At 35.9% G+C, this 19,644-nt stretch overlaps 1 protein-coding gene across 2 annotated transcripts; it reads left to right on the forward strand.

Annotated features, from left to right (window-relative positions):
* Positions 1-12,885: 12,885 nt before the first annotated feature.
* Positions 12,886-17,382, forward strand: LOC136069924 (uncharacterized). Of its 2 annotated transcripts, XM_065779047.1 has the most exons (5): positions 12,888-13,054; positions 13,407-13,472; positions 14,322-14,460; positions 14,559-14,626; positions 17,314-17,382. In XM_065779047.1, exons 1-4 carry the CDS (start codon positions 12,957-12,959, stop codon positions 14,586-14,588), a joined length of 333 nt encoding a protein of 110 aa, XP_065635119.1. In that variant the 5' UTR covers positions 12,888-12,956; the 3' UTR covers positions 14,589-14,626; positions 17,314-17,382. The 2 variants fall into 2 exon arrangements, with proteins under 2 accessions (XP_065635120.1, XP_065635119.1); XM_065779048.1 differs by lacking the exon at positions 13,407-13,472 and having other exon boundaries at positions 12,886-13,054.
* The last annotated feature ends 2,262 nt before the right edge of the window (positions 17,383-19,644 follow it).

Below are 19,644 nucleotides of genomic sequence, written 5' to 3' on the forward strand. Positions count from 1 at the left end.
GAAGTTAAGAATAAGAGAGTGTATCTTGGTATGGTGAATTTAAAAACAAAGATTAGAAGTACTTGGGAACACTTTTAATCTTTACTCCAATTCCACTAAATGCCTAAGAAGTTTGGTTTCTTAATCAGTTATATGAATTTGTTCAAGGGAGAATTAGAGAGTTAGAAGTACTTGGGAACACTTTTAATCTTTACTCCAATTCCACTAAATGCTTAAGAAGTTTGGTCTCTCAATCAGTTATATAAATTTGTTCAAGGGAGAATTAGAGAGTATCCAATACTCACATACAAACCATTTCATGTATCTTACTAAAATTCTATATGTTTCTCTCTTTATAACTGATTATCTAATTAGGCTAGCCTTTTGGGTTTTTCTAATTGGACTCTAGTATGTGGCTTGGAGTGGGACCAAAAGGGAACAAATAAGATATTAGCTCAATGAGCCTTGGGTTTTTCTGTCAACTCTTGATAGGTCAAAAGTTATCATTAATTATATTTAATACCACTATATAAATATAATTGCACTCTAGGCCTTATTAATAAATTATATCCTAAGACTTTATTGTACATGCAACTCTTTCATAAAATATATTCGTAGTAATACAAAGTTATAAATATAGACTACTACTTTGTAAATTACTATATTTTAATCCTTGAGTACCTAATTTAATTCTTTAAATTATTCATCATATATTTATGAAATCAAATTTCATAAATATATACTTTAGTAACTTTAGATCTCACTCTTGATATATCAAAGCAACTTACATTTCATAATTAAGTCCATTATTCTCTCAAGATTAAGAGTTCATGTAAATAACAGTCGTGAGATTTATTATTCATTTGATAGTCGTTAGGAAAATAATAAATCTCACAGTGGTTTAGTTCAATATGTTTTAACTCTTAAAACATATCAACATATTAGTTAGAAGTTTCCATTTTTATGATCAAGACAAATCATTTTAGTTGTTATGTTATAGTCTTCACAGATGAAATGCCCAATTTCATCATCGACTACGAACTAAAATTCTGAGTTTACAAAGAACTTGTGATTTATATCTTCTGTGACTTTACACATAAATCATATACTACGCATCTCATGGACTATATGATAATGTCTAAATATTCATGTTACCATCATTTTAGATAATAATAAAGCAACTTTATGAATCACAATATTAAGTCATATATAATGTCATATATAATAACATACATAGCATCATACAATAGGATTTTAGTTAATTCATCTAGCCATATCCCTTTTGTCCCCTCAAGTTGAGTCTTGATGATCTTTAGCAAGGATCAGTTTGCAACTTCAGCTTGTTTGTTAGCCTGTGGGTGGGAAGGTGAGGAATAGTGATTCCTAATCCCTAACTGCTCGTAAAACTCTCTAAAAGGTGTATTGTCAAATTGGTGTTCATTGTCTGAGAGGAGCGCGCTGGGGATTTTGAAGCGACATATAATGTTTTTCTAGACAAAGCTTCTAATGTTCCGTTTGGTAATTTTTGCTAATGGCTCTGCTTCCACCCATTTGGTAAAATAATCAAGCCTTACCACCAAGAACTTCATTTGTCTTGTCCCCATGAGAATGGGACCAAGGATGTCTAACCCCCATTGAGCAAAGGGCTAAGGGGCCACCACTGGGGTGAGGTACTTTAATGGTTGTCTAGGCATGTTATTGTAGCATTGACAGTTATCGCATACTTTGACATAGGCTTTGGCGTCTGCTTGCATGGATGACCAATAATATCTTGTACGGACTATCTTGTAGACGAGAGATCTAGCCCTTGAATGATTTCCACAAGCTCCTTCGTAAATGTCCCTTAAGATGTAATGGGACTCGTCCGGAGTTAAACACCTCAAATAGGGCTGAGAGAAACCCCTTTTACACAACACCTCATTTATAAGGATGAACTTTACTACTCTGACCGTTAGCTTCCTTTCCTCTTCTTTATCCTACGGGAGGAGCCCGTCTTTAAGATAAGACACGATTGGAGTGGTCCAGTTAGCTACTTCATCTCTGATTCACATCTGGAATATCAATACTTGGGATATACTGGAATTTGACTTGATCATCTATTATCTGGTTTGCTAATGCCGTCTTGGCTAAGACGTTAGCTTCTGCATTTTCCTCCCTTGGTATTTGTTGAAACTGGGTTGTTATGAAACCTTTAATTCATTGTTTAACTTTATCCAAGTATCTCTTCATCTGTTCTTCCTTAGCTTCACATGTTCCATTCACCTGGCCTATCACTAACTGCGAGTCTCCTTGGACAACGACTGAATCCACTCCAAGTGATTTAGCTAACTCCAAGCCTTGGAGTAGGGCTTCATATTCTTCTTCATTATTGGTTGTTTGAAATTGTAGACGGACTACATACTCCAAATGATTCCTTTCTGGTGAGCGTAAAACTATCCCAATTCCTCCTGCATGTTGTGTGGACGAGCCATCTACACAGACGACCCGTTGCTTTGCCCTTTGTCTCCATTTTGCTACCTACTGTCAGGAGTGAATTCTGCAAGGCCTTGAGCTTTTATTGATTTTCTTGATCTGTACCACGCATCAAACTCACTAAGTTCCACTGCCTATTGGATCAGTCACCCAGTGGCCTCTAGTTTGTTCATGGCCTTCTTTAGCGGGTGATCTGTTAGAACTTTGATTATATGAGCTTGAAAATAAGGCTTGAGCTTCCTTGTTGCTATTACCAATGAAAATGCTAACTTTTCCATTGTCAGATATCGTCCTTCAGCTCCCTTTAAAGTTTTGCTGGTGTAGTAGATAAGTTTATGGACCTTCCTTTCTTCTCTGATTAAGGCTGAACTCCCTGCATGGGGGGACACCACTAGGCAGAGATACAACTCTTCACCTGGTTTGGATGGGCTCAGCAACAAAGTTGAAGCGAGATAAGCCTTCAAATCTTCAAATGCTCGTTGACACTTATCCGTCCATTCAAATGCTTTCCTTAATACTTTGAAAAACGGTAAACATTTGTCAGTAGTTTTTGAAACAAACATGTTAAGGGCAACTCCTCGTCCAGTGATAAGGCTTGAGCTTCTTTGTTGCTATCACCAATGAAAATGCTAACTTTTCCATTGTCGGATATCGTCCTTCAGCTCCCTTTAAAGTTTTGCTGGTGTAGTAGATAAGCTTCTGAACCTTCCCTTCTTCTCTGATTAAGGCTGAACTCCTTGCATGGGGGGACACCACTAGGCAGAGATACAACTCTTCACTTGGTTTGGACGGGCTCAGCAACAAAGTTGAAGCGAGATAAGCCTTCAAATCTTTAAATGCTTGTTGACACTTGTCTGTCTATTCAAATGCTTTCCTTAATACTTTGAAAAACGGTAAACATTTGTCAGTAGTTTTTGAAACAAACATGTTAAGGGAAGCTCCTCGTCCTGTGAGGCTCTGGACATCCTTGACATTCTTCAGGGGCTCTATGTTTAGGATCGCTTGGATTTTTTTTTAGTATTTGCTTCAATTCCTCTCTGCGAAACCATAAAACTAAGGAATTTCCCTGATGCAACTCCAAAGGCACATTTGCTTGGATTCAGCTTTATCTTATATCGCCTAAGTGTATCAAAGGTTTCTTGAAGATTGTCCAGATGTTGCGTCTCCCTTGCACTCTTGACCAGTATGTCGTCTACATAAACTTCAACATTTCACCTGATTTGCGAACGAAACATATGATTGACTAGCCTCTAGTAGATAGCTCCTGCATTTTTCAGACCAAACGACACCACTTTGTAAGAAAACAAACCTTAATCTAGTTGTACCTTGAGAATGCATCCATTAAGCTTAGTAGCTAGTGTCTAGCTGGTGAGTCCACCAACTGATCAATGTGTGGAAGAGGATAGCTATTCTTGGGGCATGCCTTGTTTAAATTGTGAAATTTACACACATTCTCATTTGCCTTTTTGATCATCACTACATTAGCTAGCCAATAAGGATAGCAAACTTCGCGAATGAACTTTGCGGTGACTAACTTGAGAACTTCTTCTTTGATGGCTTTATCTCGTTTTGGGGCAAATACTCTCTTCTTCTGACGGACGGACTTGTAAGACAGGGACGTTTAAATGATGAGTAATCACACTTGAATCAATCTTAGACATGTCTTCATGACTACAAGCAAAAACATCCATGCTCGTTTTGAGGAACCCAACGAGATCTTACTTCATCTTCTCCCCTATACTCGTCCTAATCCTGGTGAACCTCTCTGGGTTGGACTCATCCAAGGGTACATCTTCCAATACCTCAATCGGCACAACCAATGTTCTTCTCTCTTTAATGTTCATTGTCTGTATCTGCTTGTCCATTGCCAACATTGCTAAGTAACACTCTCTAGTAGTCAATTGGTTTCCTTATACTTCCCTAATGCCATACTCTGTTGGGAACTTGACAGACAAGTGGTAGGTGGACGTTGCAGCCTTCCAACTATTCAAAGTTAGGCGTCCAATGATGGCATTGTACACAGATGAACAATCTACAATGAGGAAATTCACTTCTTTATTGATTTGTCGTGGATAAGAACCAACCACGACTGGCAAGGAGATGGTGCCTATTGGCAGAACCTTCATTCCTTTAAACCCGATCAATGGCACACTCACTGGTCGAAGTAATTCCTTGTTAATCCTTATTTGCAAGAAGGCTGGATAGTAGAAGATGTCTGTTGAACTCCCATTGTCTATTAACACCCTTCTAGTTGTATAATTTGCAATCATCAAGGTAATAACAATTGTATCGTCGTGAGGATGGTGTAGTTGTCTTGCATTTTCTTTTGTGAAAATAATGGCCAGTTCAACTTCTTTGATCATCCTTGGTGGTCGTCTAGATATCTGAACATTCTGGACTTCCCGTAGGTAGGTCTTCTTGGCTTTGGATGAGTTGCTTATTGATGTGCCTCCTATAATGATCCTTATTTCTCCAAGCGGTTGGTGTGCTAGTTTTTCTGCTTTACACTTCATTGGCTGTCTCTCATCCTTGTGGTCTCGCCTAAGAAAAAAAAAAAAAAAAAAAAAAAAAAAAACTTTCCTTGCTTAACGAGAGCCTCAATCTGTTGCTTCAAGTCATAACATTCGTTCGTATCATGTCCACGGTCAAGGTGAAAATGACAGTACTTGCTTTTGTTTTGCTTGCTAGGGTCTCCTTTCGTCCTCTCAGGCCAATTCAAGGATGGATCATCTTTGATCTGCATCAGCATTTAGTCAAGTGGAGTATTCGAGGGAGTGTAGTTGGAGTATCTTCCCGAGGTTGCCCCTGGTTTCTTCTAGTCGTGATCCCTTTTCTCTCATACTTTGGCTTTCTTTAGATGAGGACCTTGCTCTAGATGGTGTATATAACAATTTTCCAGTCATTCAGCTTTTTCTTTTTCTTAGCAATAATCGTATTTTCTGCGTTCATGACACTTTGGGCTGAATGTATCAACTGAACCATTGTCTATGGCTCCTGATCATATAGCTTATGGATGAACAAATCTAAACTAACTCCATTATAGAAAGCTGCCAAGAGGATCTTGTCATCCATCTCATCCACCAATAGGGATTCTCTGTTAAATTGGCTAATAAAAGAACGTAGGTTCTCGTTCTTTCCTTGCTCTATGCTTAGCAAACTAGACGAGGAACGCTTTTGCCTCTGACCTCCAACAAAGTTGTTAACAAACAACTTGCTTAACTATTGAAAAGAGGTTATGGTGTTTGGTGGTAACTTACCAAACTATACTCTGGCTGGGTCTTTTAATGTGGTAGGAAATTCTTTACACATGATTTCATCCGGTACACCTTGAAGACGCATGGTTGTCTTGAATGTGGCAGTGTGATCACAAGAATCACGCTTCCCATCATATGAGTCCAGGGTAGGCATTTTGAACTAGGAAGGCAAGGGGTGACTTGTGATGGACGCAATGAAGGGGGAATCAATCATTTGGACAAGGTCATCCACATGATTTGCTCTTCTTATGGAATCTTTCATTTTTTCCATGACTCTTTTCATCTAATCCATCTCTAATGTGGTATCCTACAAGTAATGGTACCTTTGGACTGATTTCTTTCAGCATTGTTCTTAGCCCCTTCATTTTTTGAATTTTTTCCCCGTTCTTCACCACGTCAATGCTGATGCTGTTTATTAACTTCTCTAGTTAACTCCTAGTTATATTGCATCAATTCTACCATTGCAGTTGCCATGGACTGCAATTGTTGTTGGACAGTCATCGGGGGTGCTAGTGCATGGTTTGGATGACTGGAGGCATTCCCACTCTTTTGGTGTCCTGGACTGGTGGCCATCGACCTAGTCCGAACCATGCAACATTTTTTTTTTGGAAAGCAAAGAAGTTAACACTTAGAAACTTTTTCACATTCCCACATACAGCACTAACTAATGATGCACAAAAATTAGTAGGCTGAAATGCTTTGGGCTATGGTGATGGCTGTAGGTCCTGAAAAGAAAGAAAGAACTATCAAGGGTGACCAGTGCAACCTGGTCAAGGACTCTCCGACGGTTAAGTCAGTTTTCTCTCTAGAACATAAGAATAGGAATAGTGAATGGTGAAAAAGTTACCTTGGGTGAATGAGACTTGTTATAGGGAGTTTGAAGTGAATTTACTTGTTCGGATCCACCACCATTATGGGGGACGTGAGTAGTTAATGGAGAAAGTGGATAAATAGGGTACGTGGAGCGAATTATGAGAAATTTTCTCCACATTTTAAGAGTAGCACATCATGGTCAGATCATAAAGAATTTTATGAGAAGTTCTTGTAAGATTCATCTAGTATTATCTGGTCGTCCATGCCTTGGTTGTCTATGTCTTTGTCTTTGTATTATGGATGACTATCCTGGAATTAGATGATCTTATTGTAAAGAGACGTGTATTGTTCCTACATGCAATGCCATTGCTTGTTCTCTCTTTCGGCCTTCTTGGATGTGGTCAAGTTATAGATGTGATGACCGTGGACGACTACTGTAGACGACTACTGTGGATAAAGAATTTGAACTTGGGTCCCCACCAAGACTTGACTGGACGCTTCCACACAAGGCCAACCCATTTTTCTAATCCGTTAAAGTAAACGAACGGCTTGGATGATTTTTTTTTCTTTTCGTAAATCACGAGGTGCATAAATGAAAGGCTAGGATCGATGAATCAAGTCGACTTTGGATGGTTTCTAAAAAAAAAAAGTCGGCTTGAATTACTTTTTTACTTTCTCCATAAATTTTAGTTGTGCTGAGTCCGCCGACCGGGCGCAACTGAAATGGATCCTCATTTTTCTTTTGATGGGACACAATCCTCTATTTAAGACTGCTATAAATTTCGCTTTAATTAAATTCTGGGATACCTCTCTCCCTCTCGCTCTGATAGATTATGCAGCTTAATTAGCTTCTACGCTAAGCCCCGTCTTCTAAATTCATCAGCAAATTGGAATGAGACGATCTATGCCCAAGCTTTCATACTCCTCTCCTCCTTATAGCGGGTAATAAACAGAACAGTAGCTATGGTTAATCTTTTTGTTTTGTTTAGTTTTGAATAATTAATACAATTTCTTTTTTACTTGGTAACAGGGAAGAAAAAATGCTATTGCATCTTGAAGTTGCTGGGAAAGCTCTATATGTACTGGTCCTCGTTGTTTTGCTACTTTTGTATTTAGGAGAGTGGAACCGTAATCGCAGAGGTGGTCGCCGTGTCCAAACCACTGGGAGTGCCAACGTTGTCCGTGGTGATGGTGGTAATGGGGGCGAAACCATCAGCGGCCAAATTGCTAGGGAAGTTCATGCCGTTGTCGATGATACAATGGGCGGCCAATTCGCTGGGGAAGTTCTTTTCGATGTCGCGGGTGATGATGATGGCGGTACCATCAGCAGCAAAATAGCTATGATCCAACTTCGCTCGCTGCCACTATGCCTTTCGTATTTAAGTAACAAATAGAAGTTTCTAAGTCGAGTTCCCGTATTTGGCGCTGTTTATTTGTTTGTTTAGTGGTATGTGTTATAAAAATATTGTTGAGGCTAGTAAATAATATACTTCTCTTATATATTTTATAGGGTGCGTGTGTGAGGTTTTGCAATTTTCTTTTTCCCCTGTATTGTGTTGGAATTCTTGTAATTCTCTGTCTGGATGAGTAAATGGAATTTGGCATGTGTAATTTCACTATTCTATGAGCTGATCTGATTGGCCAATTCATTATCCCATATTCCACGTCATTATATTTAACTAAGACACGTTTTATTTTATCTGATCCTAATTGCAGTAATTTATATATTAATGACATGACTTATAATATTTTCTAATAATCCTAAATACACTACAACTATTACCATAGAATCTTTACAAAATGATGCGATAATAAACAGTAAGTTTCAACTACCCATAAATAAATATTTAAATAACTTTTATAATCGGTTATTTGGTAGTTGTAATTTGCAAACCCAATAGTCAAAGTCAATACCGTTAAAGTTGTCAATATTTGATTTACATCAACTATAAAAACAGTAATACTACAACGTGTTTCCATCTTCGGGGCAAAGTAGCAAGATATCATTCAACAAAAAAAAAAAGAAAAAGACAAAGTAGCATGACATCACAGAGACGACAAAAGGGTAAGTTCATTTTGTACGTTAGTATCTTAACGAGGTTCCCAAAAGTTTGGAAAAGTCGAAGTTCTGGTAGAGTTGTTAAGGCCCTGTTTGAATTTTTCTTTTTCTTCGCTCGTCACTTCTCATTTCTCATTCCTCACTTATCATTCTTCACTTAAAATATTCCAACTCCCTACACGAAGTTTGTTTGGCACCATCACTTAGTTTGTCATTTGTCAAAATTTTTAATTGTTTATGAGCCCCATACCTATAACTTGGTGCAACTTTTACTTTTTTTTTTCCCTTCAACCCCTAGGACCCAAACTCACCCAGTGAAAGAAGGCTTTTTTTTTTTTTTTTTAAACTTAATGAAGAAGACCAAGACCCAGCGTGAAAGGGAAAAGAAAAAAAAGAAGAAGAAGAAGCTACTGGTGTGAAAGGAAAAGGAAAAAAAAAGTAGATGAAGAAATTGAATTCAAATTCTCTAGATTTTTTAGGTTACTCTACCAAATAGATTTTCTTAAATTTTAATAATTTTTTTAATGATTTAATGGTCTAGATTTTGCCATGTCAGCATTCCACTAATAATAATCTTAATTGTTTTGTTTGTAACATTATTTTATTATTTTAAGAATGTTGTTAGTGGAATGCTGACATAGTAGAATCTAGACCATTAAATCATTAAAAAGTGGTTAGGATTTAAGAAAATCTATTGGTAAAGTACTCTAGGAAATTTAGAGGATCTGAATCCGAAGAAACCAACGCAGAACCTAGTGAAAAAAAAAAAAATCAAAAGTTGTGGCTGACTCTGAACGTGGGACTCAGTATGTAGTTTTAATTACGAAAATACAATTGAAAATAGAGTTATAGAAACTGAAAACACTTAAAATGTGTTTTCAGTTTCCATAACTTACCACTAAAAAATCAGATAATTAAGTGATAAAAACGAAAACTAGAAACAAAATTCAAATGAACTTCTCAACAATGAATTCCACAAATTTTAAATGAGTCATACTAATGAGTACCCTTAGGGCACTTGTTAACAATCAATTTTAGGAAAGTTAACATTATTTTTATGGGAAATAAAAAAAGCTGTCAAAATATTAATTGTTTTTTTCTTTTCCCATAAAAATTTTCTTTAACTGAATTTTTAACCAATATTCTAAGAGCACTCGTTAGCATTTCTCATTTTAAATTATGAATTATGAAATTAACAACAGCTCCTAAACAACTCATTTTTAATTTTTAACCAACGTTACGCAAATTTTTTTTTTTCCACGTATTTCAAAAAACTACCGACGTTAATCAAAGTCCTCTGCCTGACCCAAGTTAAGGGCACCACAACCTTATGAATCTCTGCCCTAAAAAACTCGGTAATACCGATTTCCACCGAGTCAACTTGGAATTCCAGTAACATCGTGTTTCACGACATAGGAAGCCGCAACTGTAAGAGCTCATCATTTTACTGAAATCACGTTTGCTTATTCAGTGTTTTTTTTTTTTTTTTTTCCATCAATACGATGACTGTTACACATGGGTAATAATCACCTCCAATTATGTACAACAGCTATCCAAATCACCTATAAAAGGGATAGTCCGTCTCACTTGTGGAGGTACGTCAAAAGCTACTACAAACCACCATCTAAATATGAAAAATATGGGTTGATACTAACTTAAGCATCGGAGGCTCCTCCACCAGGCACAACCTGGTGGTCTCTTCGATCAACTCTCTTTATCTTGCAGGTCCTATAAGATCGTCTAAAGCTCCGGATTGAACGAGTGATCCAACTGACGATTTTGACATCATCATACGCTAAGCCCCGTCTTCTAAATTCATCAGCAAATTGGAATGAGACGATCTATGCCCAAGCTTTCATACTCCTCTCCTCCTTATAGCTGGTAATAAACAGAACAGTAGCTATGGTTAATCTTTTTGTTTTGTTTAGTTTAGTTTTGAATAATTAATACAATTTCTTTTTTACTTGGTAACAGGGAAGAAAAAATGCTATTGTATCTTGAAGTTGCTGGGAAAGCTCTATATGTACTGGTCCTCGTTGTTTTGGTACTTTTGTATTTAGGAGAGTGGAAACGTAATCGCAGAGGTGGTCGCCATGTCCAAACTACTGGGAGTGCCAACGTTGTCCGTGGTGATGGTGGTAATGGGGGCGAAACCATCAGCGGCCAAATTGCTAGGGAAGTTCATGCCATTGTCGATGATACAATGGGCGGCCAATTCGCTGGGGAAGTTCGTTTCGATGTCGCGGGTGATGATGATGGCGGTACCATCAGCGGCAAAATAGCTATGATCCAACTTCGCTAGCTGCCACTATGCCTTTCGTATTTAAGTAACAATAGAAGTTTCTAAGTCGAGTTCCCGTATTTGGCGCTGTTTATTTGTTTGTTTAGTAGTGTGTGTTATAAAAATATTGTTGAGGCTAGTAAATAATATACTTCTCTTATATATTTTATAGGGTGTGTGTGTGAGGTTTTGCAATTTTCCTTTTCCCCTGTATTGTGTTGGAACTCTTGTAATTCTCTGTCTGGATGAGTAAATTGAATTTGGCATGTGTAATTTCACTATTCTATGAGCTGATCTGATTGGCCAATTCATTATCCCATATTCCACGTCATTATATTTAACTAAGACACGTTTTATTTTATCTGATCCTAATTGCAGTAATTTATATATTAATGACATGACTTATAATATTTTCTAATAATCCTAAATACACTACAACTATTACCATAGAATCTTTACAAAATGATGCGATAATAAACAGTAAGTTTCAATTACCCATAAATAAATATTTAAATAACTTTTATAATCGGTTATTTGGTAGTTGTAATTTGCAAACCCAATAGTCAAAGTCAATACCGTTAAAGTTGTCAATATTTTAAAGAAGGATAATTATTGATTTACATCAACTATAAAAACAGTAATACTACAACGTGTTTCCATCTTCGGGGCAAAGTAGCAAGACATCATTCAGCAAAAAGAAAAAGGAAAAGACAAAGTAGCATGACATCACAGAGACGACAAAAGGGTAAGTTCATTTTGTACGTTAGTATCTTAACGAGGTTCCCAAAAGTTTGGAAAAGTCGAAGTTCTGGTAGAGTTGTTAATGCCCTGTTTGAATTTTTCTTTTTCTTCACTCATCACTTCTCATTCCTCATTCCTCATTCCTCATTCCTCACTTATCATTCTTCACTTAAAATATTCCAACTCCCAACACGAAGTTTATTTGGCACCATCACTTAGTTTGTCATTTCTCAAATTTTTTAATTGTTTATAGGCCCCATACCTATAACTTGGTGCAACTTTTACCTTTTTTTTTTTTTTTCCCTTCAACCCCTAGTACCCAAACTCACCCAGTGAAAGAAGGAAAAAAGAAAAAAAAAACTTAATGAAGAAGACCAAGACCCAGTGTGAAAGGGAAAAGAAAAAAAAGAAGAAGAATAAGCCATTGGTGTGAAAGGAAAAGGAAAAAAAAAAGTTGATGAAGAAATTGGATTCAGATTCTCTAGATTTCTTAGGGTACTCTATCAAATAGATTTCCTTAAATCTTAACAATTTTTTAATGATTTAATGGTCTAGATTCTGCCATGTCAGCATTCCACTAACAATAATCTTAATTATTTTGTTTGCAACATTATTTTATTATTTTAAGAATATTGTTAGTGGAATGCTAACATAGCAGAATCTAGACCATTAAATCATTAAAGAGTGGTTAGGATTTAAGAAAATCTACTGGCAGAGTACCCTAGAAAATTTAGAGGATCTGAATCCGAAGAAACCAACGCAGAACCCAGTGAAAAAAAAAAAAAAATTCAAAAGTTGTGGCTGACTCTGAACGTGGGACTCAGTATGTAGTTTTAATTACGAAAATACTATTGAAAATAGAGTTATGGAAACTGAAAACACCTAAAAATATGTTTTCAGTTTCCATAACTTACCAGTTACCACTCAAAAATCAGATAATTGAGTGATAAAAGCAAAAACTATAAACAAAATTCAAACGAACTTCTCAACAATGAATTCTACAAATTTTAAATGGGTCATGCTAACGAGTGCCCTTAGGGCACTTGTTAACAATCTATTTTAGGAAAGTTTTGACATCACTTTTATGGGAAATAAAAAAAACTGTCAAAATATTAATTATTTTTTTTTCTTTTCCCATAAAAATTTTTTTTAACTAAATTTTTAATCAGTGCCCTGAGAGTACTCATTAACATTTTCCATTTTAAATTATGAATTATGAAAATAACAACAGCTCCTAAACAACTCATTTTTAATTTTTAAACAACGTTACACAATTTTTTTTTCCACGTATTTCAAAAAAACTACCGACGTTAATCAAAGTCCTCAGCCTGACCCAAGTTAAGGGCACCACAACCTTATGAATCTCTGCCCTAAAAAACTCGGTAATACCGATTTCCACCGAGTCAACTTGGAATTCCAGTATCATCAGGTTTCACGACATAGGAAGCCGCAACTGTCAGAGCTCATCATTTTACTGAAATCACGTTTGCTTATTCAGTGTTTTTTTTTTTTTTTTTGGGTTGATTTCCTTTTTGTAACATTTATGCGATTTTGATTTGAAACTATGAATTTATTTTCGGAAGTTAAGTGCGTGGAATTAGTTGAGGCGAAATTGGATCTTATTTGCTATTTTTTTGAATGGTTGACTAAAAGTTGGAAAGATTTGTTTGGTTCTACAGAAAATAATTCCATAGAAAGTCTTCGATTTTCCGAAAATGTTTCGCTTTTGAATCAAACGAGTTACTTTTCAATTCAATTCTTTTTAAGTTACAATTTTATTATCGTTTTTGGTTTTTTTGGTGTTCAGATCTGAGATCGGTCCGAGCGAAACGTGTTTCTGTGAAGCCATGGCTGTGGCGTGTCTCGATTCTGTGTATGTAACCTGTTATGGTTTTTTTTTTTTTTTTTTTTTTTTGGAATTTTTTTGGTGTGGTAGAGATGTGTTTGGTTGGCCAGAAAACTGTTTGGGAAAAGAAAAGTTTTGTTTTTGGATCTGAAAGCACTAGACTTTTATTGAATCTGACTAATTATGACCTCATTTTGTTAGCCTTGTTAGCTAGCAATTACCATAAAATTGGTCACAGATCTGATTGCTTTGCATATTCTGCTGCTTGCTTGATGTCAATTTCAATTTTTGAAGTTCTTAAAGTTTTGCATTTCAGATCAAAATATTTTCCTTTTTTTTAATTATTATTTTTTTATTATAAGTGTTTTGATCTGAAATTGTTTAGTATTCTGACCCAATTAAGGACTTAAGAATACTGAATTTGATGGTTCTGATATGCCAATGAGGTCTGGCTCAAGTGTCAGTTCATACTTGTTCCACATGAATGAACGTGTGGTGTGGATCATGTTGTGGGTGCTTGTCTAACTTTCCAATTAAAAATAATAATAATTAAGGGAAATAATTTTGCTTTTATCTGGGTGTGCTACCACACCAAGTCCTCTGTTTCTGGGTGTTAAGGGCAGATGGAGAATGGCTCAATCGTGACACATTTTCTATAGACTGTTTTTATTTTGGTTTCGATAGAATTGTATTACTCTCTTTTTTCCCCAATTAAAGGCTGCATTTGGATGGTTATAATTTTGAAAATTACTAGTGTGCATATGCAACTACATCCATCACAGTTGATTAATCTTGTTTGTTTCTGGATTGAATGCATTTGGTGATCTTCCTTTGCTGATAAGGCTGTATGATAAATATTGCAAATCTTGCATGCAGTGAAGACAAAGAAAAATTCGTACAAGACACTCATCACTATTCGGAATACACTTCTGTGAAAGTTGAACTAGCCAAAATTATTGAGATGGGTGTCTCTAATAAACCTCCTGAGTTTATCAAGATGAAACCTCCTGGGAAGGTATAGTTCTATATTGGAAAATTTGTGGTAATCTATACTCTACTAATTGCATGTTAATTTTATAAAAGGCTTTCCTAATAAATCTGTTATTCTTGTAGGTTCCTATGGTGGAAAGTGGAAACACCTGATGGTCTAGTATTTGAGAGCAATGCTATAGAGAGTTATGGTAAGACTATAGACTTTCCTTTCCTCATCGATCCATTAATTTTGGTGATCCTTTAAAGATTGTTATTTTGGGACCAAACCATCTCAAATGACTCTCCCTCATCTTTCCATTAATAGGGGCTACCCCTATCATTAAGCAACCGTTTCTGTCAATTGCCAGAAAATTAACATAATTCCCAGTAAAGCTCTCTCTTAACACCACCTCCATCTTCTAGCTCAAGTTTCATAGAGAAACTGTTTCACTTATTGCTGAGATTTGTTTGGTATTTGATGTTTACTTATTTAGTGGGTTCTTCGCGTTTTTGGGTTGATTTCTTTTTATAAAGTTGAATTTTTGTGATTTTGATTTGAAACTATGAATTTCTTCTAGGTAGTTATGTGTGTGGAATTAGGTGAGCTAAAATTGGTTTTTATTAGTTATTTGAATGGTTGACTAAAAGTTAGAAAAGTTTTTTTTTTTTAAGGAAATCCTTAGGTCTCTCTATATACATGAAATCTGTTTGTTTATACAGAAAATGATTCCATAGAAAACTTTCAATTTTCCAAGAATTATTTACTTTGAATCAAAATAAGTCATTTTTCAATTAAGTTCTTTTAAAGGTTTTGTTTTTTGGTGCTCAGATCTTATCTGAGAGAAATGTTTTTCTCTGAAGCCATGGCTCTGGTGCATCTCAATTCTATGAATGAAATAAAAAATCTTTTATGGGTATTTTCTCTTTGGCAATTTCATTGTGGTAAAGATGTTTTTGGTTGCCCAGAAAAAATTAGTGGGGAAAAGTAAAATTTTGTCTTTAGAGTGTGAAAGTACTTGACTTTTATAGAAGAACTAATTACGATTTCATTTCATTTTGTTGGGCTTGTTAGTTAGCATTCATTTCATTTCAAATTTGTCTCTTTACAAGTCTGTTCATCCCTTCAATGCCTCTGGCAAGTAAGGATTGATACTGAATCCATAGTTGATTCATCCCTCTGTTATTCGTTTCTTTCTTGTTCGTCTTCTCTGGGTTTGCTTTTCTGTGGATTATTTGTGTTTCAGCTTGTTTCCCTTTCACTGTTTTTGTTTCTGTTTGAATTTCTGTCCTCTTCTTATTTATATTTGATCTTATTCCCTTTGTTTCCCTGTTTATCTGCTCTCTTCATATTTTCTGTTTTTCTTAGTCTTTTGAATCTATTTTCTTTTAAATCATGTCAATTCTGTCTTCCCTTTCTGTAGTCTTTTCAATTTCTAATCTCTTTTACATCATGTATTCTGTCTTTACTTACTGTTTGTTCTTGAACCAAGTACATCCTTCATGATCTTAATATTTTTTCTTAATATCATGTGCTTGTCTGTTTAATACCACTTTTGCCATTCTAATATTCTTTTTCCCTTGGTTTGTGTCTGACAGCCACTTTCAGCCTATTCATTATTAAATTTTCTCCTTCAGAATTTTCTTCTTCCTTCTCGTTCTTTAGATTTTTTTATTTTTTATTTTTTTGTGTGTGTGTTCAAGTCCACCATCAATTTCCCCATGCTTTGTATCTTGCACCTCTGCATTCTGTTCGTGTTCATCCGTTCTGTCCATATTTTCTGTTCTGGTTCACGTTTTAATGTGATGGTCTTTCATTACTTGCCTGGCCAACATTATATGGATCGTCCATTTTACAAAGAGGCTATCATGTCCATGGTGCAAAGTTTGCGGATTGTTGCTTCCACTGCACTGATTCAGCTGGGGATGGATGAAAAGCCTCATTCCGTTACAGTTTTCTTCAGGGAGTGGTTACCGATAGCAAAGTTATGACAATCTGGACTAGGTGTGGTTACTGATTTTCTGTCACATTGTGACATGGCAGGCTCTAGTGTTGTCCCTAATCTGTCAGGTACCACGTGGAATGTGCGTCCAAATTTGTCTCCATAACTTAGTATTGATCTGTCTTTTGCTGATGGTGCCACAATGATGGAGTCCTCCCTAGATGGTGCTAATAATTCTATGACACCTGTCAACCTGGCAGTGGTTTTCTTGAGCAACCAACTCCTACATCTTTGGGGATTGCAGTGACTGATGCTAATGTTCATACCACTAGGGATTCCCATTTGGCTTTTGAAAGGGACTATTTCGTTGGAGGTTTTTAAGGGGGACTATTTGGAATTTCATACCATAATTTTAAAAAATATATATTATAGCCTTTTATTTTGGCACTTATAAAATTTTTTTGATTGTATTTTTCAAAAAGCAAACCTTCTGCTTTGAAATTGTTTAGTATTCTGATTTCTGACCCAATTTAGGACTAGGAATACTGAATTTGATGGTTCTGATATGCCATGAGATCTGGCGACAAGAGAAGAGAGAGAGAGAGAGAATTTTGTTCCTCTTTGGGTGTACTAGCACAACAAATCCTCTGGTTCCTGGTGTTAAAGGCAGGGGGAGACTGGCTCAACTGTGGCACATTTTCCTTCGAGCACAATCAATGTTCTTTATTTTGGTTGCCAAAGAATCACTGAATCACATCATTTTTTTCTATTATTTTTTTTATTGAAGGTTGCATCGGATGATGATAATTGTGACCATCCCATGAGTGCATATGCAACTGTCAGGAAATTGTTGTTGAATCCATTAACCCATCACAATTTTTAAATCTTTTTTGTTCTGGATTCAATGTATTTGGTGATCATTCTTTGCTAATAGGGCTGTATGATCTATATTGCAGACCTTGCATGCTGGGAAGACAAAAAAAATTCTTACAAGATTTTCATCGGCCATTGCTGCGGAGTACATGTTTTTTTTTTTTTTTTTAAGGAAATCCTTAGGTCGCTCTATATACATGAAATCTTTTTGTTTATACAGAAAATGATTCCATAGAAAACTTTCAATTTTCCGAGAATTATTTACTTTGAATCAAAATAAGTCATTTTTCAATTAAGTTCTTTTAAAGGTTTTGTTTTTTGGTGCTCAGATCTTATCTGAGAGAAATGTTTTTCTCTGAAGCCATGGCTCTGGTGCATCTCAATTCTATGAATGAAATAAAAAATCTGTTATGGGTATTTTCTCTTTCGGCAATTTCATTGTGGTAAAGATGTTTTTGGTTGCCCAGAAAATTAGTGGGGAAAAGTAAAATTTTGTCTTTAGAGTGTGAAAGTACTTGACTTTTATAGAAGAACTAATTACGATTTCATTTCATTTTGTTGGGCTTGTTAGTTAGCATTCATTTCATTTCAAATTTGTCTCTTTACAAGTCTATTCATCCCTTCAATGCCTCTGGCAAGTAAGGATTGATACTGAATCCATAGTTGATTCATCCCTCTGTTATTCGTTTCTTTCTTGTTCGTCTTCTGTGGGTTTGCTTTTCTGTGGATTATTTGTGTTTCAGCTTGTTTCCCTGTCACTGTTTTTGTTTCTGTTTGAATTTCTGTCCTTTTCTTATTTATATTTGATCTTATTCCCTTTGTTTCCCTGTTTATCTGCTCTCTTCATATTTTCTGTTTTCCTTAGTCTTTTGAATCTATTTTCTTTTAAATCATGTCAATTCTGTCTTCCCTTTCTGTAGTCTTTTGAATTTCTAATCTCTTTTACATCATGTATTCTGTCTTTACTTACTGTTTGTTCTTGAACCATGTACATCCTTCAAGATCTTAATATTTTTTCTTAATATCATGTGCTTGTCTGTTTAATACCACTTTTGCCATTCTAATATTCTTTTTCCCTTGGTTTGTGTCTGACAGCCACTTTCAGCCTATTCATTATTAAATTTTCTCCTTCAGAATTTTCTTCTTCCTTCTCGTTCTTTAGATTTTTTTATTTTTTATTTTTTTGTGTGTGTGTTCAAGTCCACCATCAATTTCCCCATGCTTTGTATCTTGCACCTCTGCATTCTGTTCGTGTTCATCCGTTCTGTCCATATTTTCTGTTCTGGTTCACGTTTTAATGTGATGGTCTTTCATTACTTGCCTGGCCAACATTATATGGATCGTCCATTTTACAAAGAGGCTATCATGTCCCTGGTGCAAAGTTTGCAGATTGTTGCTTCCACTGCACTGATTCAGCTGGGGATGGATGAAAAGCCTCATTCCGTTACAGTTTTCTCCAGGGAGTGGTTACCGATAGCAAAGTTATGACAATCTGGACTAGGTGCGGTTACTGATTTTCTGTCACATTGTGACATGGCAGGCTCTAGTGTTGTCCCTAATCTGTCAGGTACCACGTGGAATGTGCGTCCAAATTTGTCTCCATAACTTAGTATTGATCTGTCTTTTGCTGATGGTGCCACAATGATGGAGTCCTCCCTAGATGGTGCTAATAATTCTATGACACCTGTCAACCTGGCAGTGGTTTTCTTGAGCAACCAACTCCTACATCTTTGGGGATTGCAGTGACTGATGCTAATGTTCATACCACTAGGGATTCCCATTTGGCTTTTGAAAGGGACTATTTCGTTGGAGGTTTTTAAGGGGGACTATTTGGAATTTCATACCATAATTTTAAAAAATATATATTATAGCCTTTTATTTTGGCACTTATAAAATTTTTTTGATTGTATTTTTCAAAAAGCAAACCTTCTGCTTTGAAATTGTTTAGTATTCTGATTTCTGACCCAATTTAGGACTAGGAATACTGAATTTGATGGTTCTGATATGCCATGAGATCTGGCGACAAGAGAAGAGAGAGAGAGAGAGAATTTTGTTCCTCTTTGGGTGTACTAGCACAACAAATCCTCTGGTTCCTGGTGTTAAAGGCAGGGGGAGACTGGCTCAACTGTGGCACATTTTCCTTCGAGCACAATCAATGTTCTTTACTTTGGTTGCCAAAGAATCACTGAATCACATCATTTTTTTCTATTATTTTTTTTATTGAAGGTTGCATCGGATGATGATAATTGTGACCATCCCATGAGTGCATATGCAACTGTCAGGAAATTGTTGTTGAATCCATTAACCCATCACAATTTTTAAATCTTTTTTGTTCTGGATTCAATGTATTTGGTGATCATTCTTTGCTAATAGGGCTGTATGATCTATATTGCAGACCTTGCATGCTGGGAAGA

Source organism: Quercus suber, unplaced genomic scaffold, assembly GCF_002906115.3.
Source record: "Quercus suber isolate HL8 unplaced genomic scaffold, Cork oak 2.0 scaffold_197, whole genome shotgun sequence".
Taxonomy (NCBI): Eukaryota; Viridiplantae; Streptophyta; class Magnoliopsida; order Fagales; family Fagaceae; genus Quercus; species Quercus suber.